Consider the following 27,847-nt stretch of genomic DNA (forward strand, 5'->3'; position numbering starts at 1 on the left):
AAAGAGTAAGCCTGTCTTTCATAGGCTTGTGTCCAGGCAGGGCCTTTTCTTCCTGTGTAATGTAGGTCCTCTTTGGCATTTTCTTCCAAAACAGGCTTGGTTCATCACAATTGAACACTTGTTGGGGATAGGAATCCTTTAGCCTCTACGTACCCCTTGAAATCTTGCACAAATTTTTCATCTGCACATTTATCAGAACTTGCAGCCTCTCCCTGCCTTACCATATTGTGTATGCCACTATGCTTCCTAAATCTCTCAAACCAACCTTTGCTGGCCCTAAATTCACTAACAACAGCATTTGTTCCAGGCATTTTATTTACAAGATGTGCATACAACAGCATTCACTGACTCCACAACACTATCTCCCGCTAATTGTTTTTTCCCTGGTCCACAAAAATAATAACTTTTCCATATCTTCCATTATTGGTGACCTTTGTTTCATTGTCACATTTACTCCATTTGCAACATCAGCTTCCTTGATTTGTTCTTTCTTTGCCAAGATGGAAGTGGTGGTAAATTTATTTTTTCCATACATCCTGGCAAGTTCCAACACTCGCATACCACTCTCAAATTTTTCAGTCTCTCTTAATATCCATTGTATTTCTCATTTCTTTACCACAGGAACTTTACTAGGAACTTTCTTTGGGGCCATGCTTACTTATTTCACAGTTGCATTTAATAAATAACAAAGAAAAACACCGATTTATAGCGAAGTGTTTGGATGAATGAGCAGAAGCTTCCTCACTCGGCCAGCGACACAGCTACACTGACTCAGGAATGTGCGAGCGTCGCCAGCTGATAAGTGAAATAACAGCTGATAATCTGAAGCCGAAAAACCAGCCGAGAAGCAAGTTGACTGATAAGCAAGGGTTCACTGCATGTATTTATAACTACTTGAATGATGTAGTGCTTCAACACTAATAGTCTGAATACATCTCTATAGGGGCTATATATACTTTCTTGCTACCAACTGCAAAACAGACTAGTAGTGCAAGCCAGTTTGGAAAGATAACCTAGTAATAATAGCAGAAAGTTTTGGGTATTATAAAGGACCTGAACTTGACAGTCAAATTTAAAAAGTTCTGCAGTGCCATAAGTCAAACAGACAACTGGACTCGAGATTTGAAAACCATATTATCTTCGATTTTTTTTTTAGATATACCTTACAAAATTTTCTAATGTACTCGGGTGTTTTGCCTTGATTACTTACACACACACACACACACACACACACACACACAGCTATGGAGTTGTCAGGAAGTGGAATATTCTAGCAAGTGATGTAGTGGAGGCAAGAACCATACATAGCTTTAAGACGAGGTATGACAAAGCTCAGGGAGCAGAGAGAGGACCTAGCAGTGATCGGTGAAGAAGCAGGGCCAGGAGCAGTCTCTCGACCCCTGCAACCACAATTAGGTGAGTACAACTAAGTACACAGCCTTCCACTCGTGTATTACAGCCTTTAATGTGCTAAAAGTCCTACTTTCCACAACCAGTTGTTACTCTGCCAGCCTAGTTCATTCTCAGTTCTTACTAGGTAACAGCTTGGATTCAGCCAGGGAACCATCTGCATGTTCAGGTTTGGCAAGAATTTTCCTTACAGTTTATATAGCATCTGACCATCTCGTAAGTGATGCATCTGAATTTTTCTCCTTGAGTGCTAGGTCAAAGAGAGGGGGACTTCAGCATGTAACTAGTGCAGCACTGTGGGAGGAAAATGTAACAGAATATATTCATATTTAAACATTAGCAGATTTATAATAATGTACTCGGTAAATATAAATACAGTAAAAAAAAAAAAAAACACTAATAGGGATGCTTGAGTGAGTTATCCTCCACTGTCTAGGTTTCATAGGGCTACTGACTATATGCAGCATGCTTCAACAGACCTAGCATTTCTTTAAGATAAGCTCAACTTAAAATAAACAGGTCACTCCTGTCTTTCTCAACTATTGGATCACTATGACAAGGTCCTAGATGCACTAGAAGACAAAAAGAATGCAGATGTAATATATACAGACTTTGCAAAAGCCTTCGACAAGTGTGACTATGGCGTAATAGCGCACAAAACGCGTGCTAAAGGAATAACAGGAAAAGTCGGTCGATGGATCTCTAATTTCCTCACTAACAGAACACAGAGAGTAGTCGTCAACAGAGTAAAGTTCGAGGCCGCTACGGTGAAAAGCTCTGTTCCACAAGGCACAGTACTCGCTCCCATCTTGTTCCTCATCCTCATATCCGACATAGACAAGGATGTCAGCCACAGCACCGTGTCTTCCTTTGCAGATGACACCCGAATCTGCATGACAGTGTCTTCCATTGCAGACACTGCAAGGCTTCAGGCGGACATCAACCAAATCTTTCAGTGGGCCGCAGAAAACAATATGAAGTTCAATGATGAGAAATTTCAATTACTCAGATATGGTAAACATGAGGAAATTAAATCTTCATCAGAGTACAAAACAAATTCTGGCCACAAAATAGAGCGAAACACCAACGTCAAAGACCTGGGAGTGATCATGTCGGAGGATCTCACCTTCAAGGACCATAACATTGTATCAATCGCATCTGCTAGAAAAATGACAGGATGGATAATGAGAACCTTCAAAACTAGGGAGGCCAAGCCCATGATGACACTCTTCAGGTCACTTGTTCTATCTAGGCTGGAATATTGCTGCACACTAACAGCACCTTTCAAGGCAGGTGAAATTGCTGACCTAGAATATGTACAGAGAACCTTCACGGTGCACATAATGGAGATAAAACACCTCAATTACTGGGAGTGCTTGAGGTTCCTAAACCTGTATTCCCTGGAACGCAGGCGGGAGATACATGATTATATACACCTGGAAAATCCTAGAGGGACTAGTACTGAACTTGCACATAAAAATCACTCACTACGAAAGCAAAAGACTTGGCAGATGATGCAACAACCCCCCCAATGAAAAGCAGGGGTGTCACTAGCACGTTAAGAGATCATACAATAAGTGTCAGGGGCCCGAGACTGTTCAACTGCCCCCCAGCATACATAAGGGGGATTACCAACAGACCCCTGGCAGTCTTCAAGCTGGCACTGGACAAGCACCTAAAGTCGGTTCCTGACCAGCCGGGCTGTGGCTCGTACGTTGGTTTGCGTGCAGCCAGCAGTAACAGCCTGGTTGATCAGGCTCTGATCCACCAGGAGGCCTGGTCACAGACCGGGCCGCGGGGGCGTTGACCCCCGGAACTCTCTCCAGGTAAACTCCAGGTAAACTATATATGCTGGCATACAAGTCAACTTTTTAAGCATAAAAAACTCCAAAACTAGGGGTCAATTAATACTCGAGTATAAAACTTCTGATAAATGGCACGTTACCAAAGGAGGGAGTGGTGCCACTAGCCTACTGATGCTATCATGCTAGTACTGTAACTTGTACCTTGAAAGTTTGACCTTTTTTTTTTTTTTGGTTGCCCAGACATTTTTAATGTAAAGAATTTCACATTTTATTAAAATACCTAAAATACGAGGAGTTTGATGTTCATCCTGCCACAAACATACACAAACCGGACAACAGTTATCCGAGATGTTCGATCCCCTCAAGGAAGGTTCCTTGATGCTGGTGAGGGGCTCTTGGTCTAGGGAATTGGATCTGTGCTACAGTTCCCTGAATTAAATCTGAATACTTTCCACATCCTCCCTACAGGTACTGTATAATCCTACGGGTTTAGCACTTCTTCCTTGATTGTAATAATAATACACTGTAATTAGATGTTCGACCGACACACTATCAAGCTTTCCATGGATAGAGGAGTTGTGTGTTTTGAACAGTTTTGCTATGGTGGTCAGTTGCCCACCACATTTACAACAGTCACGTAACTAAAAGTCTAACTCAATAATTTAAAACTATATATTTACCATAACAAAGATAATATAGAATGAAAGACTAAGTTATGGAAATTGTGATATATTAAACTAGTAGTCAAACATGGGGGGTGGGGGGATTGACCTGTCCAACAAATATAAGCCTAATCCTGAATTAACACTTCAAAATTTTAAGGGTCATCTTGAATGCCAGCATATACAGTACATATGCAGCCTCTCCTCACTTAACGATGGAGTTCTGTTCTTATGACCACGTTGGTAACGAATTCATCGCTAAGTGAGGAGCATACTATAATGGTAGTGGGTTTAAGTCAACCATCTTTGATTTTGTTTTAATGCCACCTTTGCACCATTTATAACATTCTTAGAATGCGTATTTTTAAATGTTTATACAGTAGTGTACCGTATATTGTAATAAACAGAATAGAGGAAATCAGCTCTAATATATACAGGTCTCCCTCAACATTCGTGTTTTCAACTTTCGCGGGCTTCACACATTCGCGAATTCCCAACCGCCAAATTCCCAGCTGCCAAATCATATTTAAGTTTACCGCCATGAGTCCTTGCTACCCTCCCTCCGACCCCTGCAACTGGCAGCCAGCCCTCCCACCACTGTGTGGTGAGTGTTTTGTTTGTTCATTATTTGCTATTAAACTACAGTCTAAATAATGTAAACCCATCCATGACTGCATATTAGAATGGCTATTTGGACAGGTATTGGAAGGTGACATCATGTGTTTACTCTTGAACACAGCAAAGAATCAAACATTTCTGCTACTGCTAATAATAATAATAATAATAATAATATAATAATAATAATAATAATAATAATAATAATAATAATAATAATAATAATAAATACGATAGAATTGAAGAAGGAAGTTGTACAAAAATATGAGGGCTGAAGCAGTGGTGGAGGAAGTGGTTGACGCATCGTCAGTGTGGCTTGTTTATGCTGGAGTGAGTATTAGTCTCCGTGCTCTTCCAAACATTTCACAATAATTCATTGTATTTGGTGCTTGTAGATTGAGTGTGACTGGAGTGGTTGAGGCAGTGGTAGAGGCAGTGATATTTACTAACATATATGTTATAAATAATAATAGTACATTATGAATAACATTATTATTATTATAAGTGTTATTAATATTAACATGTACTATTATTATTTATAACATATATGTTAGTACATACCACTGCCTCACCCACTGCCTCTACCACTGCCTCTACCACTGCCTCTACCACTGCCTCTACCACTGCCTCTACCACTGCCTCTACCACTGCCTCTACCACTGCCTCTACAAGCACCAAATACAATGAATGAATTATTGTGAAATGTTTGGAAGAGCACGGAGACTAATACTCACTCAGCATAAACAAAGCCACACTGACGATGCGTCAACCACTTCCTCCACCACTGCTTCAACCCTCGTATTTTTGTACAATTTCCTTCAATTCTATCGTATTTATTATTATTATTATATTATTATTATTATTTTTATATTATTATTATTATTATCATTATCATTATTATTATTAGCAGTAGCACAAATGTTTGATTCTTTGCTGTGTTCAAGAGTAAACACATGATGTCACCTTCCAATACCTCTCTGAATAGCCATTCCAATATGCAGTCATAAATGGGTTGACATTTAGACTGTAGTTTAATAGCAAATAATGAACAAACAAAACACTCACCACACAGTGGTGGGAGGGCTGGCTGCCAGTTGTGGGGGGTCAGAGGGAGGGTAGTAGGGACTTGCAGTGGTGGAGGCAGTGGTATTTAATAACATACATGTTGTTAAGGCATAACGTATGTATTTAGTACAATTTACGACGTTTTCATGTATTTTATGATTGTTCATGGTTCAACAAGTTAAGGAAACAGTATTGTATTATATTTCCCTACAATATATTGGGGCACCAAACATTCACGGTTTTTCAACATTCGCAAGGCTCTTGATCCCCTAGCCCTCGTGAATGTTGAGGGAGACCTTACATTATTTAGGTATGCATACTGGTCAGAGAGCTCGTCGTAAGTCTGAGTTGTCGGTAAACAAGTACGTCGTTAAGTAAGGAGAGGCTGTATATATTGTGCTCTATGTTGAAGGACCTGCTACAGACAAGTGGTCACAAATCCAACCAATGTAGATGCAGTGATACTGTACAGTAAACTCTTAACATAATGCAGGGGTTACATTGCTGAAAAATCAATAATGTAAAAAAATTGCATTACGAACATGATGTGAAGATGTTAACATACTGGAAAATAGGGTTACGTTCCAGAGAACCCCAAATTTCCCTCCATAATTTTCTCTAGTTTTGTACTGGGTGAAAAAAATACTGCAGTACTTGTTGAATTTGAATTGTATGAAGGGCTGATGTGGCTTACTGTGGTTATAGTGTTGATGCGGATACAAAATTATCAGTAGTTTATAGTTGTATTGGAGTGCGTAAGTATTCTGTAATGCATTAACTAGTCTGTTTTACCCAGCAGTATTTTATAGTTAATAATAGAGGCAACATTGTGTTATGAATGCTATTGTATTTTTAAAGCTTAAAACTTCTCCAGCAAGCATACTTAAGATTTACTTGGATAGAAGGAAATAGAAAATTTGTGAACTGGCAAAGAATGTGACTGATCAACAGAAAAGACCATTAAAACCTTTAGCTGAAGAACACAGCCAAGAACCATATCTCAGCCTATCAATGTGAATAAGGAAGAATAAATGCCAGAATAATCTGTGTCAGAATCAATAACTTTTTTGTCCGTAACAGTTGCCAACTGGTGGTTTAATCACATTCCATCATTTCTGCTACTGATAAAGCATGCACCACTTCCTCAGCAGGATGCAAAAGTAGAGAATGAAATTTTTTAAATCGCATCAGCAGTACATTGTAACATTTTCGGGAGTAAGGTGTCTTCTCTTAGGTGGTGACGTGTTCTGGTTGGGAGGAGACTCTCGGATAGAATACCATTCATATAGGGTGGTTGAGTGCCATCACCAAGATATGATTTGCAGATGGCTATACTGCACCAGCTCTAAGTAACAAAAATGAAAGGTGTCTTATCACTAGAATTCAGCAGCACTTAGCACAAATTACAATGCAGGAGCACCACAAGAGGATCTTGTAGCATGAATAACAACTTATCCATGACGTGTGTGCAACCACACATGTGCACAAGTGAAGCATGATTAATGCAATCTGACTGTCAATATCCTAACTTGCTAGCAGTCTGAGGAGAGAAAAGACAAGCTGAAACCTATATCTGTAGGAGTTGACTTGGTTTGTGGAGTCCATGAGGTTGCCAGTGGGAACTATGACTAGCAGTAGTTTGCCACTAATAAGCTAGGCTGGTGGAGTAACTACCAATTGAGTGGAAAACCTGATTTATCACTCAGGAAGGCTTTATTGTGTGTGAATAAGAGGCTATGTTTATTCTGGGGAGTCATCAGACCTCACAAAACCTAGAAATGACCAAACAGATTTTATCAGATATAAGAGGACTCTTTATTAGATACATTACAAAAAGTAGCAACTATGGCAATACAATGTATACGTTGTCACAGATTTACAAACAACTGAAATGTAATTCATGCAAAGAACGTAAATCAGTTTAAGAACAGATTAGACTAGCACTGGAGAAGCCTCCTGTCTGTGCTGGACTACCAGCACCAAATGACTGCTGGAGTGACTACAATGCTGAGTATTGGCTGTACCATCAAGAGAGAAATGCAAAGGCCAGGGGCCATAAGAAGATCCCAAGAGAGAATGTAAGTTTCTTCATTTTGTTTGCATATTTTGTTAATTGGCATAAAAATGTAATATAATAATTTGTTGCACGAGGTGCTCCTGGGCAAAATTTAGTGGTGCCAATCTCTCAGTTGTGCTGTTTTGCACATACTGTACTACAATATAGTGTTGGAAAGCATCTAGGTTTAGTTTTCAGTCTCGTATACCCTTCTTAGGCTAACAGCAAATCTTGTTTTCGTCTGTATTATTCATGAACAAGAAAAAGTAAAGCAAAACATCTCACTCTTTGCAAAGGCAAGAATCACATTTTTATTATTCCAAAATGGAAATGGCTAAAAGAAAAAAAAAATATCACACTTTTTTTTTTTTTACCTTTCACCTATTTTCATCAGATACTATATATATTACTAAATTTAATCATCTGTGCTTGAGCATTTTTATCTCTTCCCAAATTTGGTATAGGAATTAAAGTCCTATCAATTTTGGTTACAATTCAGTGCTTGTTCAGTTGCCAAAAAACTTTAGTTTCATTTATGTAAATTACTGCTAATTTTGTCATACACAGGTGTGTTAATATTCCATAAACAGGTACATTATTTATTTTCTTATATAAAGTTCATATTAAACTCCAAGCTCTGCTCACAACCAAGTATTGACTATTTATATGCTGTTGTGCAGGCATAATACTAATTTTAATACATGTTGTAATTAGTACATATATTGAATTTTGCAACATTTGCTTAAGTACTGTATTTTATTGCTGAGCTATGGTAGGAACCTTTGATTTACCTTTGAGGAGCTCCAAGAATCTTTCTACTCCCGGAGCCCGGCCATGGATTAGGCTCCTGGCAATTTTATTGGTGCCAATTATATGCTCTCTGAATTTATTGTAATTAACCCCTCGACTGTTGCAACCCCCAACCCTGAGGTGTCTCCTGGTGTCGCAAAATTTCAGAAAAAAAAAATTATATTTTCTCATGAAATTATAGAGAATCTTTTTCCGATTGTAATGACACCAAAAGAACGAAATTTGATGGAAAACTGACGGAATTACGCTCTCACGAAGTTAGTGACCTCGGCGATATTTATAAATCGGCGATTTCGCCCACTTTGAGCCCTGTTTTCAGCTAATTCCGTTGTTCCAGTCGACCAAACTCATAGCTATTTCTTTAGAACTCCATTTTTGCTATCGATTGAGTACAAGAAACTGCCCATTTACTGATGTCAACTACCTAATAACATGGTCAGAAATTTGCAATTTGGCCAATTTCACGAAAATTAAAACATATGACACTTTCAAAATAGGGTCCAGATTGAACAATGCAGACATTCCTGGCTCTGAAATAACATTTTCTTTGTTCATCAGTCACGTCTCCAGGCCCCTCTGATATTACTCTTGCTTTCTGTTTTGAGTTTTTATTCAAACAAAAAGTAGAAGATTTACTGTTATGCAGACTACTGCAATATTGTAATAATTGTATAAATAATGTCAACCCATTCGTGACTGCATATTAGAATGGCTAGTTGGGCATTTATTGGACAATGACATCATTTGTTTACTTTTGAACATCGGCAAAAATCAAGCATTTCCCCTATTTTGAGCTCCATTTCCAGGTTCTTTTTATAGTAAAACCAATCAAAATCACCTCTATTTCTATAATATGTTATCCATTCTATCAAACGAGACCAAGAAAATGAGAATACAACCATAAATACTATACGAAAATACATGTAGACCACAAAGTCGGCATTTTAATTAAAAAAATGGTCGGAGTTTTTTTTTTTCTCATTATGCACTGTGTGCTGCAGGATTTTATTTATATGGTGCACACTGACCACACAGACCCATTCTCTCACATGTGGGTCTACCAGCTTTCTCCTGCTTGATTTGAAGACGCTAGAATTTGAGTATATATACATCAAACATGGTGGCTCGTAAGACGTATATACTATACGACCAAAACAGTCGAAGGGTTAAATTGCTTGTTATTTAGGGTCTCCTAAAATATCTTTTTATCTTTGCTTTTCAAATTAACAATTTAGGAATGAATACTGCACAGTATATGTATTAAGGTGTGGGAAATTTGATGGAGTAGTGTATGTTTTTATTTATTTTTTTTTTTAGATTTGGTCTTTGTATTTCAATGTTTTATAGTCTTCAAGATAAAAGTTCTCCTCTGCAGGGCAGAACCCGTGATGGCAGTAGACATGCGACCTCTGCCTAAGGAACCAGAGTCAGAAAAGAAAAAGCATAAAGGACACAAAGGAGGCAAGAGGCATAAGGATAGCGACAAACCAAATATTTCATATCCCACCAACTTTGAACATACAATCCATGTGGGGTTTGATGCTTGCACCGGGGAGTTTACGGTGAGTTATTTAGTCTGACTATGGCTTTACATGTTGGCAAGCAAGAAGGATAACATGTTGGAAGTTAACAAGTACATACTTGGTCTATATCATAGTTATAAGTACTGTTAATATTTTAGGTGCTTAACTGGAAATATTATATTGGATTGGCCAAGAATATTGACTTTCAAATGGATTACGAGAATGTGACAAATACTGATAAAAACTGACACATTACTTCTTATACAGTAGGATGGCTTATACAACATTCTCACCCAATATTATGGTAACAACATCCTAATAGTCCTTCACATAAGCTTACCTGTGACTGGGTGCAAGGGTTCTTTCACCCTCTCAGCTGGCCTGAGGTTAGGCTTCCGTGTTGATTGCCTGAGGTTAGGCTTCCAAGTTGATTGCCTGAGGTTTAGCTTCCATGTTGAGTAATTGTTCCTGCTAGTGGCCCACATACCTATCACAGCCTGGCTGATCTGGCACTTGGAGAAGTTAGTGATCTAGTGTCCTCTTAAACTTGTACCTATGTTCCACTAATATTTCTGATTTCTCCTGGTAGTGCCCAGATTTCTGGTATAAACTTCCCCTCTGTGCTAAATCATTATTGTTGTTCACTTTAGTGTTTCTTAACCTTCTGACAATTTTTTTTACCTAATATTTTCTGTTTTTGCAAATGTATACAATCTAACCTTCATTGAAAGCCCAATCTGATTCAAAGTTGTTAAGTTATGTAGCCACATCAGGAGGAAGTCGGTAGTCTGGGACCCATTAATCAAGCTGAAGAAGGAAAGTGGGGAGCTCGCAAGGAATGACCAGGAAGTATGTGAAGAGCTCAGCATGAGATTTAGGGAGGTATTTTCATAGAGACAGAAAGGCTACTAGGAAACTAAAGTGGTAGAGTGCACCAGCAAACATTAGACACAACACACACACAACCAGGGAGAAGGTAAAGAAGCTGTTATGAGCTAGATACCTCTAAGGCAGTGGGATCAGATAACTGGGTCCTGAGTGAGGGAGCAGAGGCAGTGTGCATGCCACTAACAACAGTCTTTAGGTCTCCTGGCATGGGCAGATGCTGGAGGTGTGGAAGACAGCAAATGTTGTCCCAGTTTTTACGACAGACAGACAAGCAGCCTTAAACTACAGACCAGTGTCACTGACATGTATATGTAGTATGTAAAGTTATGGAGAAGATTATCAGAAGAGTGGTGGAGCACCTAGAAAGGAGTGGGTTCATTTATGACGATCAGCACAACTTCAGGGATGGAAAATCTTGTCATAAACCTACTGGAGTTCGACGACAAGGTAACAAATAAAATGGGAAAGATGGGTAGATTGCATTTTCTTGGACTGTAAGGCGGCTTTTGACACAGTACTGCACAAGAAATTGGTAGAATACAATGGATCAAGGCAGGAATACAATGGATCAAGGCATACCTGTCAGGAAGGAAACAAGTAATGGTCTGTGACGAGGCGTTGGAAGGGGTGCATGTAATGAAGGGGGGTTCCATAAGGATCAGTTCTAGGGCTGGTGCTGTTTCTTGTATACATGAATGACGTAACGGAAGGGATAGAGTCAGTGTGACTTTGTAAATGGACCAAGTCGGACCGAAACGTCGTCGTAAGCTTCTCTCTTTTATGTGTGGGTTATTTGTGTATAGTCAGAGGTATCCCTGCTCAGAGAATACAAGTGGGGAAGACCAGTTAAGGCTACAAATGGATCTGAACAGGCTGCAGGCCTAGTCTGACAAATGGCTCATAGCATTTTACCCCACCAAATGAAAAGTTATGAAGCTTGGAGAAGGACAAAGACTGCAGATGGAGTACATGCTCGAGAGGGACATAGGCTGCAAACTTCACTCATTGAGAAGGACCTTGGTGCGAGTATCATACTGAGCATATCCCGAGGCACAAATGAAAAAAACTGCTGCAGCAAATGCTCTTCTGGCAAATCTGAGAATAGCTTTTCAACATCTAAGTAAGAGTTATTCACAACACTGCACACTGTGTACATCAGGCCCATGTTGGAGTAAGCAGCACCATTATGGAACCCACACCTGGTCAGGCATATCAAGAAATTGGAGAAAGTGCAGAGGTTTGTAACAAGACTAGTCCCAGAGATAAGGGGGTATGTCCTACGAGGAGAGGTTAAGGGAGCTCAATCTGATGACACTGGAGGACAGGACTAGGGAATAATATAAGGGAATACAAAATACTGAGAAGAATTGACAAGGTGAACAGACAGAATGTTTCAGAGATGGGAAATAGAAACAAGAGGCACAGGTGGAAGTTGAAAATTCGGACGAGTCATAGGAATGTCAGGAAGTACTTCTTTAGTCTTAGAGTTGTCAGGAAATGAAATGGTCTGGATAGTGAAGTGATAGAGGCAGGATCCATGCATAGCTTTAAGAGGAGGTACAATAATGCTCTTGAAGCCAGGAGAGTGGGCATCAGATTGGAGGGAGAGAGTATGGAGGAGGTTAATGTGTTCAGATATTAAGGAGTGGACATGTCAGCAGATGGGTCTATGAAAGATGAGCAGCAAAGAGGCAGGGCCAGGAGCTGTGAATTGACTTCAGCAACCACATATAGGTGTGTGTATATGCACAGGCATACATAAGAACCAATCAGAGTACAGTTGTCTAGGAGGCAAGGCAAGGCATAACTTGGCAAGTACATGCATACATGTGCACACTCATACATATAGTATTTTTTATATTGTGCTACATTAAAAGTTCAACTGCCCTGCACTATTCCTTTTGCATGAATTTAGGTAGAAGGGGCTGGGCTTAGGGGATACTGGAATACTTTTCTTGGATCAAACAGCAACTGAAATGTATCTAATTATATTCAAGGGGAAGTTCTAAACTTTTATATGTTATACGGCTCTTGGGGAATGCGAGGCAATCAGGCTTGAGTCAAGGGAAGGGTAGCTCCAATTCCTTGGATGAGGAATTATTCACTAGCTTCAAGGCACCTTTCTTGAGAGGGCAGAAGATTAGTAATTAAATAGTAAAACTTGAAAAAAAAAAAATGAAATATGCAAAGCAGTAAAACCTTGATTTAACAGACTAATAGAGAAAGAGGGTGTCTGGTATTGCCAATTGTCTAGTAAATCCTAATGTTAAAAATTAAAAAAAAAAAGCATTACAGTACTCTGTACATAATACAGTACATTACACATAATTTACAGATATACTGAAAATAAAGGAGCTAAAAGTACAATAAGATTATCTGTATTATTGTAGTGAATAGATAAGTGTGTTTTGCCATGACAGCAATGAACAATTCTGTATCTAGTGGATTTTTGCCTTTGATAGTATGAGCAACTGAAAATCAGCGACAGTACATTAATGAAGCAAAATAATTATTTGGTGGGGTTATCAATTGTTGCTGTTGTTTCAATCGTAAAACTACGAATAATTACATTAAAACAAATAAACTTTACAGCAGAACTCATGGCTTTCATTTTATTCAGTATTTCTGCATTTCACTGAGGACTTGAAGGTTGGGTATACACTTATTGGGTATTGGTGATGTGAGGCTGCAGATTACTGTACAGTATCTCAAAATTATAAAAGCTGATGCATAAAGGACCTTATCAGTTTTGTAGCATGTGTGCTATATATAGTACTTCATTTAAATCCCAGGGACTTTCATTTATTAAAAGTTTATTTCCTTAACCTTTTCATTGTTGCAACCTCTGAAATAAAAAAGTCCCACCAGTGTCACAAGCTAATACCAAAAAAAAAAAAAAAAATTGTTTTGCCTTTGAAAGGGTAGAGAATTGTTTTCTAAAGGTAATGGCACCAAAAATGTGAAATTTCATTGGAACTTACAGAATTATGCAAGCACAAAATTGGAAGTTGGGGAGCACTTTACGTAACTAATTCTGCCTACATGGAGGCCTATTTTAAGCCAATTCTCTATACTCAAGCTGACCCAGTTCCTGGCTATTTCTCTAGTATGCTTTCTGCATTATCAAATGGGCACAAGAAACTGTCCATTTAACTAGCAGAATTACCATATAAAGCGCCCAGAAATCAATTTGGCCACTAACACTAATTCAACAAATACCAATTTAAATGTTGCTTCCTTAACCCTTTGAGGGTCGACAGGCCCTCTCCGAAACTCGTTCTCAGGGTCGGCCAAATTTAAAAAAAAAAAAAATTATTTTCTCTTATGAAAAGATAGAGAATCTTTTCCCGATCATAAAGACACCAAAAGTTTGAAATTTGATAGAAAACTTACGGAATTATGCTCTCGCAAAGTTAGCGGTCTCGGCGATGTTTACGCATCGGCGATTTTGCCCACTTTGAGCCCCATTTTCGGCCAATTTCACTGTACTAGTCGACAAAAAACATGAATATTTCGCTAGAACTACATTTTTTCTATCGAATGGGTGCAAGAAACCACCCATTTATAAATTCAACTATCCAGTACAGTGGTCAGAATTTAGCAATTTTGCCAATTTCACACAAATTTCAAAAGATGCCAATTTCCGAATAGGGTCCAGAATAAACAAGAAAGACATTTCTGGCACTAAAATGACATTTCCTCTAGTCATTAGTCACGTCTCAAGGCCCCTCTTATATTCTTTTGCTTTCCACTTTGAATTTTTATTCTCACAAAAAATATAAGATTTACTGTTATGCAGACTACTGCATTAGTGTAAAAAATGGTATAAATATTATTGGTGCACTTGTAAAAGAATATTAGACTCACCAGTTGACGTGTATTGCACGCTTGGCACGATTTGTTTACTTTTGAAGTTTGGTAAAAATCGAACATTTCTGCTACTTTGAGCTCAATTTCAAGGCACCTTTCATTGTAAAACCAGTCAATATCATCTCAATTTCTGTAATATGTCTTCCATTCTATAAAATGAGACCAAGAAAACTAGAATACAACAATAAATACCATACGAAAATACACTGCAAAGTCGCTGATTTATTAAAAAAAATGGTCAAAGTTTTTTTTTTCTCATTATGCACTATGTGCTGCAGGATTTTTTTTAGACTGTGCACACTGACCACATAGACCCATTCTTTCATATGAAGGCCTACCAGCTTTCTCCCACTAGATTTGAGGCTGCTAGAATTTATGAGTACTAGTACGTCAAAAACCCCTATGCGTAAAACGTACTAGTACGACCAAAACCCTCAAAGGGTTAAGAAACAAGAGTCCAAAATAAACTGCACAGTCATTCTAGCCATTTAATCAGATTCCCAGACCTCTTCTATATAACACCTACCTCCATTTTGAATACACACACATGTACACTTACATATGTGTGCATACACACAAATATTGAGGTTTTTATCTAATGTTTTGGTTAACAAAATATAACCAAGAATGTTTGGTCATGGTTTAGGCTGTCCAAATAATTAAAGCAGACCTAGTAAAAACCCATAAAATATATCCGGTTATTGCTACCCGTGCTTGAGAAAAATTGCCAGAAAATCTAACATTTCCTCGATTTTGTGGCTTATTTCAGGCCATTTCTAGTCTGAAACCCACCAAAATCATCTCATTTCACTAGCCTATCAGTTGATAACAAGGAAAAAAAAAAAATTAAAATCACCCTAGAAAATGCCTCAAAGTTGCTATTTTAACCCAAACTCAAGGTCAGAGGTTAGCTGTTACCATTATGCACTACATGAGGCAGGATTTTTTTTATACTGTACACATAGATTGCACAGACCCATTCTTTCATGTCTAGGTCAAAATTTACCTATTACATATTTGAGGGTAGGTCTATATAAGACACATTGGCCTTAATGACAGACCTATGAAGCAATAATGAAAAGGTTAAGAGGTAATTAACTTCTTGATTATTATCTCTGTACTACACTCGTACAATATTAATATTGATCCTAAACATGGTGTGCATGAAAATTTTTTTATTTAGCAACTGTGTTAATGAATGGAATAATACCTATTTTTGCAGCAGGTATCAAAATTAATACCTATGTCCTTTGTTTGGGCCTTTATGATTATTTAATGTAATCTTTTGTAAGTTCTGTAATATATAAAGTTGTTAACTGAACTTCCCATGCACATTTAGCACACACCTGGTGTAGGCAGACCAGTAATTGACAGTTACATTTAATGTAATTTTTTATACCTAATTTGGAAAATATTTAATAAAAGCAAAATAGCTTTTTAATTTTTTTTTAGATCAACTACCTTTACCTACTAAATTTTTCTAATATAAAATTTAGGACCCTGTAAGAGGTATGAAGAATGATACCCCAATGTGCAATGATTTTAAATTTTATTTTAATTGCTATTTTATCAGACAACTTTGTTTTGAAAAATTCCTTAACTCCAGCTTTACAGAATGTGTATACTCCTGAATATGTTTTTATATGCATTTGTCAATGTCAATATGGAAATTAGAACCAGATAATATTTCTTTTGCAGACTGTCATGAATAAGTTGAGTGTTTTATTTTTTAAGCTACTTACTAATAACTTTCCCTCTTTTATGAGCTACCTTTAATTATGTTGAATGCATAGACAATTAAGATAACGAGTGATTTGTCATATTGCTAATGGGTTAGTTTGCTTGATGGTAAAGTTCTGTTTTGTCATCAGTAAAGGACAGCCTGAAATTTTATTTTAGCAAAAGCAGGGTATCCTAAGCATGAAAGAAAAAAAATCAGTGAATAAAAACTATGGCATTTCTTTATTTATTTCAAAATTCAGTTTACCTGCAAAAGCATAGCAAGACCACGTTTTGTTAAAGCTAATTATTGTCAACACACTGCTTTAGTGGTCCCCAACACTTTCAAGACAGCTATCCTCACTACTATGAATACTATAACCCCGAGTCTACAGAGGTCTGTTGCTCATTCTCATGTTGACCTTTTAAATTTAATGTTTTTTTTAAACTACTCATTTTCATGCTTTTCAAAAACCTTAATATGTGGGAATATTTCAGTCATAATAATTACTCCATAACACCTTTTGGTCATGCTTCCATCATCTCTGCTAAACCTATGGATGAGCACCTTACTTTGTTCTCAAAAGATTTATGGTGATGTCCAGGTTTAGGTGCATAAGGCTCATTATGCAGATGTGATCCTTTTTTTTTTTCTTTCATGCAGCCTACAGGGGACCATAGCAGTTGCCAGGTGCACCTTTCATTTGTTTGCTTGTGTCCCAGCTTGGCCATTCTGTTCAGTGCCATTTCATTATGTTTGACTATTTTGATCACAGGCCATGTTATCACTATGGCTGTGCTACTCACAGGTCCAGACATTATGTTGGTGCTTGAATTATTTTTATTTATTAGTTTTGAAATGAGCAGGGCTTTCCAATTGCTTTTTGAGGATAAATTACTTCATTGTATACTTTGAAGAACTAAATTTAATAAATAATAAAACAAGTGGTCTCAAAATTTTCATTATCCATACATCTGCTCTATGATCATTGTTTACACTTGTAAAGTTATTCACTAACAGTTCTGACACTTTTTTTTTTCTCCTCCTTGATATATTGGTCACTTACGTAAAGTTAATTCACTTACAGATCTGAGAGTATTTTCTCCACAAAACATGACACATTCTCTTCTTTTTACTAACAATCGTATGGACTTTAGCAACTGTAGTTAATTTATCCTAATACATTTTCATCCATGATCATATTACTGCACTACATTTTGTTCAGTACCTAAATACCCACTTTAATATCACTTTTTAATTACATTATTGCTCTTTTTCTCTTCTGCACCTTATATAAGCATTAATCATGAGTAGCAATATCAGTTGGCATAGTAGAAAGCCCTGTAATGTTTCAAGGAATATAAAATCTATGTGCACATCCTGCTTCTTATACTCCAAAGCACGTTTCTGCTTTTTTATAATTAGTCTTTACTGTACATCAAAAGGGAAATTTAGTCTTGTATTACTCTTTGAGAGTTCATTTATTTTTGTGTTATTTACAAATTACTAGGGGTGGGAGGCTGTAATGTTCTAATAGCAATTTCTATGTTGTGCATACATACATGTTCCTGTTAGATACCGAGTGCTTTAATTTCACAGAAAGAGGAAGGAGTGTGACTTGTGCCAAAAAGAAGAGTGTAAATGGCAAATGCACAGACTCGAGTGCATATTCTGTCAAAATTCAAACGTGGTGGATGTTGATAATCATCATTAAGTATCTTTAATTTATATTAAAAAAAAAATTACCTCCCATGTATTAGTCTTCATTCAACATTGAGAAAAATATAGAAATGATGGCATCTAAGATTTTTATTTTTTAATTTGAATCTGAGCTCTATATGTATTAGTGCATCTTGAGCTCAAATTATTTAAAGAGTACACACACTTGGGATAGAGCATGGTAATAGTGTCTGGTTAGTTAATTGACAAGAGACAAATGTCACAGTATCTTAAGCAATTGGTAAAGAGTTGCATTTGTCACAGATTCTTTCAGTTACTATATTTTCAGGATGTAGGATGTGTGTTTTAGTGTTGATGAGAGTAGTACATAGAATGTGCTCAACATTCACACCTGTGTGTCTGCACTTGGCTGTTTGTGTACATTTTTCAAACCCTTTATATAGTTTATTGAAAAAAAAATAGACTATGGTATTTTGTATTGATTTGCTTTCTTTAAATATTTATTTAAATAATAATAGTAATGATAATAATAATACTAGCAGTAATAATAAACTTCGTTGTCTTCATATTTGAAAAAAAGGTATAAACTGATAGTGTTAATTTAATTGGTTAGGACCGATACAAATTTTTTTTAAATTTACAAAAATTTATTTTGATTATTAGCTTAAAGCAATAGTGTAATTTTCTTTCTAATTTTTATTTCAGTCAGTATTCAATCTTGAATTCAAGCAAGATATGCTTAAGCTAAACATTTGTACACTTTTGTATATTTATATTTATTGTTAAATTTTATCTTCAGGGCATGCCAGATTCCTGGACAAAACTACTGTCCATCTCCAACATTAGTAAGCAGGAGCAAAAGAACAACCCTCAGGCAGTACTCGATGTCCTCAACTATTATGATGCATCTACCAAAGAACACCAAACTTCCAAGTTCATGACTGTTACAAAGACTGTTGGTAAGGAGATTAGGATTATAGTGTGACTTTCACTTATTGTTGGCAAAACAAAGATGATATTCTTTTGATTGTTTTTCATTCATTATGATGACTAGCTTCTCTTGTAATGACACTTTAGTAAAACTACATTAGTCTGAAAATTTTATTTCTTAGTGATTGACTAAAAGTTAAATTTTTTTTTAACTGTAATTCCCAATTTTTAGGGTAATTTTTTCTTCACTGTGCCTGTTTTATTTAGGCTTGGTACACAACCTCTAAATTGAAAACTAAACATAGGATTTTACTAAAAATGTGCCCAAATTTCTTCATGGAAATTTTTTCTTATGACTGTCAGTATTAATGAGATTATAACAATATTTAAAAGTTATACAGCCACAAACACAAACTGGGTCCAAATCTTAACCCTCTTGCTATTCAGACCATCAACATTAATATTGCTTTGTGTCCACATTAAAGAAAAAAAAAAAAAGGGGGGGGGGGAGAATCTTTTCCTTAAAGTAATGACACCAAACGTACCTAATATTATGGAAAACTTATGAAATTACACAGTGGTAAAGCTACAGGTCTGTGCACAATTGACACAGCAGTGATTTAGCTCACTTTGAGTCTTATTTTAAGTTGGTTTCTTTGCTCAATTTGACCAGATTATTAGTTATTTTACTAGTATGCCTTCCAATCTATTGATTGAGCACAAGAAACTGCTCATTCAACTCAAAGAACTATCCTAATAAGTGCACAGAAGTCAGTAATTTGGCTAATTTTACATAGTTAAAAAAATTCAATGTAAAAATAGAGTTCAAATTAAACACTGTAGACATTCCAGGCACCAGAACATTCACTCTATTAATATCCCCAGGTTTCTCCTATATTACACTTGTCTTCCATTTTGAATTCATCACAAAAAATTGAAGTTTTACCCTATTTCTCGGATAATAAAACAGCCAGGAATGATTGGTCATGGTTTACGGTGTCCCAATAATTGAATCAGACCTATTAACCTTTTCATTGTCCAGACCTCTTATCTGAGAATTGCTCTGTGTCCAAGAATTTATAGAAAAAAAATATTTTTTCTTATGAAATGATAATTTTTTTCCAAAGGTAACAAAACCAAAAGTACAAAATTTGGTGGAAAATTTATGGAATTACACTTGCAAAGTTGACGATATTTACGCATTGGCGATTTCACCCACTTTGAGAGCCCTGTTTTCAGCCAGTTCCGTTGTTTCAGTTGACCAAACTCGTATTTTGCTAGTATATTCCTTTTTTTCAATGGAGAGGAATAAATGGGATTAGGTCAGGGGTTTCAAATAGAGTTAGAGCTAAAGAAGGAGTAGCAATAATGTTGAAGGATAAGCTATGGCAGGAAAAGAGGGACTATAAATGTATTAATTCAAGGATTATGTGGAGTAAAATAAAGATTGGATGTGAAAAGTGGGTTATAATAAGCGTGTATGCACCTGGAGAAGAGAGAAGTGTAGAGGAGAGAGAGAGAGATTTTGGGAAATGTCGAGTGAATGCGTGGGGAGTTTTGAATCAAGTGTGAGAGTAATGGTGGTTGGGGATTTCAATGCTGAAGTGGGTAAAAATGTTATGGAGGGAGTAGTAGGTAAATTTGGGGTGCCAGGGGTAAATGTAAATGGGGAGCCTTTAATTGAGCTATGTGTAGAAAGATTTGGCAATAAGTAATACATATTTTATGAAAAAGAGGATAAATAAATATACAAGGTATGATGTAGCATGTAATGAAAGTAGTTTATTAGATTATGTATTGGTGGATAAAAGGTTGATGGGTAGGCTCCAGGATGTACATGTTTATAGAGGGGCAACTGATATATCGGATCATTATTTAGTTGTAGCTACAGTTAGAGTAAGAGGTAGATGGGAAAAGAGGAAGGTGGCAACAACAAGTAAGAGGGAGGCGAAAGTGTATAAACTAAGGGAGGAGGAAGTTCGGGTGAGATATAAGCGACTATTGGCAGAAAGGTGGGCTAGTGCAAAGATGAGTAGGGGGGGGGGGGGTTGAAGAGGGTTGGAATAATTTTAAAAATGCAGTATTAGAATGTGGGGCAGAAGTTTGTGGTTATAGGAGGGTGGGGGCAGGAGGAAAGAGGAGTGATTGGTGGAATGATGAAGTAAAGGGTGTGATAAAAGAGAAAAAGGTAGCTTATGAGAGGTTTTTACAAAGCAGAAGTGTTATAAGAAGAGCAGAGTATATGGAGAGTAAAAGAAAGGTAAAGAGAGTGGTGAGAGAGTGCAAAAGGAGAGCAGATGATAGAGTGGGAGAGGCACTGTCAAGAAATTTTAATGAAAATAAGAAAAAATTTTGGAGTGAGTTAAACAAGTTAAGAAAGCCTAGGGAAAGTATGGATTTGTCAGTTAAAAACAGAGTAGGGGAGTTAGTAGATGGGGAGATGGAGGTATTAGGTAGGTGGCGAGAATATTTTGAGGAACTTTTAAATGTTAAGGAAGAAAGAGAGGCAGTAATTTCATGCACTGGTCAGGAAGGTATACCATCTTTTAGGAGTGAAGAAGAGCAGAATGTAAGTGTGGGGGAGGTATGTGAGGCATTACGTAGAATGAAAGGGGGTAAAGCAGCTGGAACTGATGGGATCATGACAGAAATGTTAAAAGAAGGGGGGATATAGTGTTGGAGTGGTTGGTACTTTTGTTTAATAAATGTATGAAAGAGGGGAAGGTACCTAGGGATTGGCGGAGAGCATGTATAGTCCCTTTATATAAAGGGAAAGGGGACAAAAGAGACTAAAAATTATAGAGGAATAAGTTTACTGAGTATACCAGGAAAAGTGTACGGTAGGGTTATAATTGAAAGAATTAGAGGTAAGACAGAATGTAGGATTGCGGATGAGCAAGGAGGTTTCAGAGTGGGTAGGGGATGTGTAGATCAAGTGTTTACATTGAAGCATATGTGAACAGTATTTAGATAAAGGTTGGGAAGTTTTTATTGCATTTATGGATTTAGAAAAGGCATATGATAGAGTGGATAGAGGAGCAATGTGGCAGATGTTGCAAGTACAGTGGACCCCCGCATAACGATCACCTCCGAATGTGACCAACTATGTAAGTGTATTTATGTAAGTGCGTTTGTACGTGTATGTTTGGGGGTCTGAAATGGACTAATCTACTTCACAATATTCCTTATGGGAACAAATTCGGTCAGTACTGGCATCTGAACATACTTCTGGAGTGAAAAAATATCGTTACCCGGGGGTCCACTGTATATGGAATAGGTGGTAAGTTATTAAATGCTGTAAAGAGTTTTTATGAGGATAGTGAGGCTCAGGTTAGGGTGTGTAGAAGAGAGGGAAACTACTTCCCGGTAAAAGTAGGTCTTAGACAGGGATGTGTAATGTCACCATGGTTGTTTAATATATTTATAGATGGGGTTGTAAAGGAAGTAAATGCTAGGGTGTTTGGGAGAGGGGTGGGATTAAATTATGGGGAATCAAATTCAAAATGGGAATTGACAGTTACTTTTTGCTGATGATACTGTGCTTATGGGAGATTCTAAAGAAAAATTGCAAAGGTTAGTGGATGAGTTTGGGAATGTGTGTAAAGGTAGAAAGTTGAAAGTGAACATAGAAAAGAGTAAGGTGATGAGGGTATCAAATGATTTAGATAAAGAAAAATTGGATATCAAATTGGGGAGGAGGAGTATGGAAGAAGTGAATGTTTTCAGATACTTGGGAGTTGACGTGTCGGCGGATGGATTTATGAAGGATGAGGTTAATCATAGAATTGATGAGGGAAAAAAGGTGAGTGGTGCATTGAGGTATATGTGGAGTCAAAAAACATTATCTATGGAGGCAAAGAAGGGAATGTATGAAAGTATAGTAGTACCAACACTCTTATATGGGTGTGAAGCTTGGGTGGTAAATGCAGCAGCGAGGAGACAGTTGGAGGCAGTGGAGATGTCCTGTTTAAGGGCAATGTGTGGTGTAAATACAGTGGACCCCCGCATAACGATTACCTCCGAATGCGACCAATTATGTAAGTGTATTTATGTAAGTGCGTTTGTACGTGTATGTTTGGGGGTCTGAAATGGACTAATCTACTTCACAATATTTCTTATGGGAACAAATTCGGTCAGTACTGGCACCTGAACATACTTCTGGAGTGAAAAAATATCGTTAACCGGGGGTCCACTGTATTATGCAGAAAATTTGGAGTGTGGAAATTAGGAAAAGGTGTGGAGTTAATAAAAGTATTAGTCAGAGAGCAGAAGAAGGGTTGTTGAGGTGGTTTGGTCATTTAGAGAGAATGGATCAAAGTAGAATGACATGGAAAGCATATAAATCTATAGGGGAAGGAAGGTGGGGTAGGGGTCGTCCTCGAAAGGGTTGGAGAGAGGGGGTAAAGGAGGTTTTGTGGGCAAGGGGCTTGGACTTCCAGCAAGCGTGCACAAGCGTGTTAGATAGGAGTGAATGGAGACGAATGGTACTTGGGACCTGACGATCTGTTGGAGTGTGAGCAGGGTAATATTTAGTGAAGGAATTCAGGGAAACCGGTTATTTTCATATAGTCAGACTTGAGTCCTGGAAATGGGAAGTACAATGCCTGCACTTTAAAGGAGGGGTTTGGGATATTGGCAGTTTGGAGGGATATGTTGTGTATCTTTATATGTGTATGCTTCTAAACTGTTGTATTCTGAGCACCTCTGCAAAAACAGTGATAATGTGTGAGTGTGGTGAAAGTGTTGAATGATGATGAAAGTATTTTCTTTTTGGGGATTTTCTTTCTTTTTTTGGGTCACCCTGCCTCGGTGGGAGACGGCTGACTTGTTAAAAAAAAAAAAATATTCCTTTTATCAATTGAGTGCAGGAATCTGCCCATTTACCTATTTCAGCTACCTAATAAAGTAATTGGGAATTGGGTATTTAGCCATTTTTACACAATTCAGAAAATTGCCAATATAAAACCAGGATCCAGAATAAACAATGTAGACATTCCTGGCACTAAAAAATATTTCCTCTCTTTATTAGTTACATTCCCAGGCCTTTCCTATATTACGCTTGCTTTCCATTTTGAATTTTTATTCACGCAAAAAATAAATGTCAGTGCATTCCTGAACGTGTATTAGACCGACTAGTTGGACGCGTATTGGACAAGTGATTTAATTTGTATACTCTGGAATGTTGGAAAAAATCAAACTTTTCCACTACTTTGAGCTCAGTTTCAAGCTATTTCAATCCTGAAACCAGTGAAAATAATCTCTTTTTCTATAATATATCTTTCATTCTGTCAAATGAGACCAAGAAACTGAAAATACAACCGTAAAAAAACATTCGAAAATGCACCGCAAAGTTGTGTTTTAAACCAAAAATACGGTCTCAGTTTTTTTCTCGTTATACATTGCGTGCTGCAGATTTTTTTTATATGGTACGCACTTACCACAGACCCATTCTCTTACATCTAGGCACATATTTGCCACTCATAGCTTATTTGAGTGAACTGAGCTCGGGCTTAGCACTATGGTATGGACAGTGACCTCAAGCCTGTAGTACTATGGCATCAACGGTGAAGTGGTTAAAACAGACTCGGGGGGTGTAGGTAAGCCTTATCCATCCTTTGGAAAATCAGCAGTTCTGATGTTTTCACTACTTTCAGCCCAAAGTATATCTGCTTTCAGTTCAGAAACCAACCACAATCATCTGTATTTCAGTAGTATATCTTCCATTCTGTCAAATGATACCAAGAAAGAGACAAAATCACATAAACCATCATAGAAAATGCCTCAAAAATCATTATTTTTAACCAAATACAAGGTCAGCGTTTTATTTTCTCATGCACAGTGTGGAGCAAGATTTTTTTCATACTGTGCACTTACTGTACAGATTCAGTCTCTTATATATAGGCCAAAATTTTCGGCACAGCATTTCTGAGGGATCTTTACTCTAAATTTAGATCTATGCGAGAGACCCTGGCATCAGTAACATAGACCTACATGATTGCTATTGAAAGGGCTAATTTAAGGTTACATGGATGCAATTTAGTGGTACGTACTTGCATGGGACCTCAGTGAATTAAATCTCTGGGAATTTGATTGTATGGAAAATTTATTTTCCAGTAAGGCTAAAAAGCCAGACATTCCCATATAGCTTGCTAGCTTAGCACCAGAGCAAAGCTCAGTGGAATGAATGTTAACACCAGCAGCACACTGCTTCTTCAGCCCTTTTATTTTGGATAATTTCCATGCACTTCCTACAAAGAACTACGAACCTTTTTTAGACTGTCCTCTACGCTGTGCTTCATAGCATATGCTGCAAGTTTGTTGCTGCTTCTACAGTGTCAGACACTATTTGTTTTGCTCCACCATGCTTACATACTTGGGCCATTGAGATAAGAGACTCCACCTTCCTTGTTAAAGTTTTTGCTTAATACTCAAATTTACACACTTCTTGGCAACATTGTTAGGAACATTGTACAGGATACTTTAATAAAGCAATGATGAACACTATAAATCCATGGGAAAACTGGAGACCATATAATGTTAGTTTGCAAGCATGTGCACAGACAGTAACAGACTGACTCAAACTTTAACTATCTCTGCTGAATAGGAACAATGAAAATGGACAGGTTCTGGATGCATCCTGGACCAGACAAACCTGTAGTGAGGCAGACTTGGTTTGTTTCATTGATGGTGCAACTGAACTGGATAGCCATGCAGTGCAGCAGACTTGGCCTGCGGCAGACTGTCCGAGCTTTTGCCAATCCAGATTTTTTTGTATTTTATCTGAAATCCATTGCATGGGATATTTTAGAGGTTCTACTGTACTTTTATAGGGCTACAACCAGCAGAAGGAAAGTTATGGCAGTTTGAAAAGTATATCAGCAGATTAGCTCAAAATGACCTTGGTCATAATTCTTGACCCATTGGGCAGATTTTGCTAAAAAATTTTCAAGTATTTTTTTTCTGCCAAAAACTACTCAAACCAGGTTTAAGCAAAATTGAAAAAGTTTTGTTTGTTGGTTGACCTGTCCTGGAATTACCTCTTTTGGTATCAATACTTCCCAATTTTTATAATACTGCACTTCAGCTTGGCATTCCTTTTAAGCATGATTGGAAACAATATTTTAATATAGATGTGATGCTAGTTTTGTAAGGCAATAAGTGTAGAGTATTTAGCTTAATGGATTTGTATTGCAGATCCATCACCAAGACCGAGTTATCAGGGTGGTGGTGTAAACATTGCCAGTTATCCAGCAACTCCATCACCTCACAAAATATCAGATGCTTCATCTGGATCTCCATCTACTCCTGAAACTTGCTCCGAAGTCAGTGTAAGTTTATGTTGTTTTCTTCTTTCTAGCGAATAATTTTATTATAAATATTGAATGGATTCTTTAATTTTTTTTTTTTTTTTTTTTTTTTTTTTTACCATATTGGATGTCTCCCACCAAGGCAGAGTGACCTAAAAAGTTAACACATTCATCATCATTCATTCAATAGCTGTCTTGCCAGAAGTGTTCAAACATTACAATACAAATGACCCTCTAAGCAGCAATATCCCCCAGCCTACCTTCAGAATGCAGGCACTATAATTCTGCCTCTAGGACTAAGTTCAGCTAATTGATTTCCATGAATCCCTTCATGAATGTTATTTTGCTCACTCTGATCTAACAGGTTCATACATGCCTGCTGGATGCATAAATCTGTACCACAGAACCTTCAGCCTCCTCCCTCCAACCTCTCCTGGGATAACTCCTTCACCTCCTCCCTGGATTTACGCACTTTTTGTCTTTCTACAAGTTCCATTCTTTCTAAATGAAGTAAAGGGTGTGATAAAAGAGAAAAAGGTAGCTTATGAGAGGTTTTTACAAAGCAGAAGTGTTATAAGAAGAGCAGAGTATATGGAGAGTAAAAGAAAGGTGAAGAGAGTGGTGAGAGTGTGCAAAAGGAGAGCAGATGAAAGAGTGAGAGAGGCACTGTCAAGAAATTTTAATGAAAATAAGAAAAAATTTTGGAGTGAGTTAAACAAGTTAAGAAAGCCTAGGGAAAGTATGGATTTGTCCGTTAAAAACAGAGTAGGGGAGTTAGTAGATGGGGAGAGGGAGGTATTAGGTAGATGGCGAGAATATTTTGAGGAACTTTTAAATGTTGAGGAAGAAAGGGAGACGGTAATTTCATGCACTGGCCAGGGAGGTATACCATCTTTTAGGAGTGAAGAAGAGCAGAATGTAAGTGTGGTGGAGGTACGTGAGGCATTACGTAAAATGAAAGGGGGTAAAGCAGCTGGAACTGATGGGATCATGACAAATGTTAAAAGCAGGGGGGGATATAGTGTTGGAGTGGTTGGTACTTTTGTTTAATAAATGTATGAAAGAGGGGAAGGTACCTAGGGATTGGCGGAGAGCATGTATAGTCCCTTTATATAAAGGGAAAGGGGACAAAAGAGATTGTAAAAATTATAGAGGAATAAGTTTACTGAGTATACCAGGAAAAGTATACGGTAGAGTTATAATTGAAAGAATTAGAGGTAAGACAGAATGTAGAATTGTGGATGAGCAAGGAGGCTTCAGAGTGGGTAGAGGATGTGTAGATCAAGTGTTTACATTGAAGCGTGTATGTGAACAGTATGTAGATAAAGGTAGGGAAGTTTTTATTGCATTTATGGATTTAGAAAAGGCATACGATAGAGTGGATAGAGGAGCAATGTGGCAGATGTTGCAAGTATATGGAATAGGTGGTAAGTTACTAAATGCTGTAAAGAGCTTTGATGAGGATAATGAGGCTCAGGTTAGGGTGTGTAGAAGAGAGGGAGAATA

At 37.4% G+C, this 27,847-nt stretch overlaps 1 protein-coding gene across 6 annotated transcripts in view; it reads left to right on the forward strand.

Annotated features, from left to right (window-relative positions):
* The window catches only part of Pak (serine/threonine-protein kinase PAK 3-like protein), a 100,274-nt gene that overhangs the window by 13,700 nt on the left and 58,727 nt on the right, over positions 1-27,847 (forward strand). For 2 of the 6 annotated variants that reach the window (XM_070090558.1, XM_070090557.1), the window contains exons 3-7: positions 7,478-7,635; positions 9,799-9,985; positions 17,088-17,114; positions 18,904-19,063; positions 26,229-26,362. In XM_070090558.1, coding sequence (XP_069946659.1) covers positions 7,541-7,635; positions 9,799-9,985; positions 17,088-17,114; positions 18,904-19,063; positions 26,229-26,362 — 603 coding nt within the window. In that variant the 5' untranslated portion in view covers positions 7,478-7,540. The remainder of the gene's footprint in view (positions 1-7,477; positions 7,636-9,798; positions 9,986-17,087; positions 17,115-18,903; positions 19,064-26,228; positions 26,363-27,847) is intronic. The other 4 variants (XM_070090559.1, XM_070090560.1, XM_070090561.1 and 1 more) reach the window with 4 other exon arrangements.

Source organism: Cherax quadricarinatus, chromosome 32 (genome assembly GCF_038502225.1).
Source record: "Cherax quadricarinatus isolate ZL_2023a chromosome 32, ASM3850222v1, whole genome shotgun sequence".
Lineage (NCBI taxonomy): Eukaryota > Metazoa > Arthropoda > Malacostraca > Decapoda > Parastacidae > Cherax > Cherax quadricarinatus.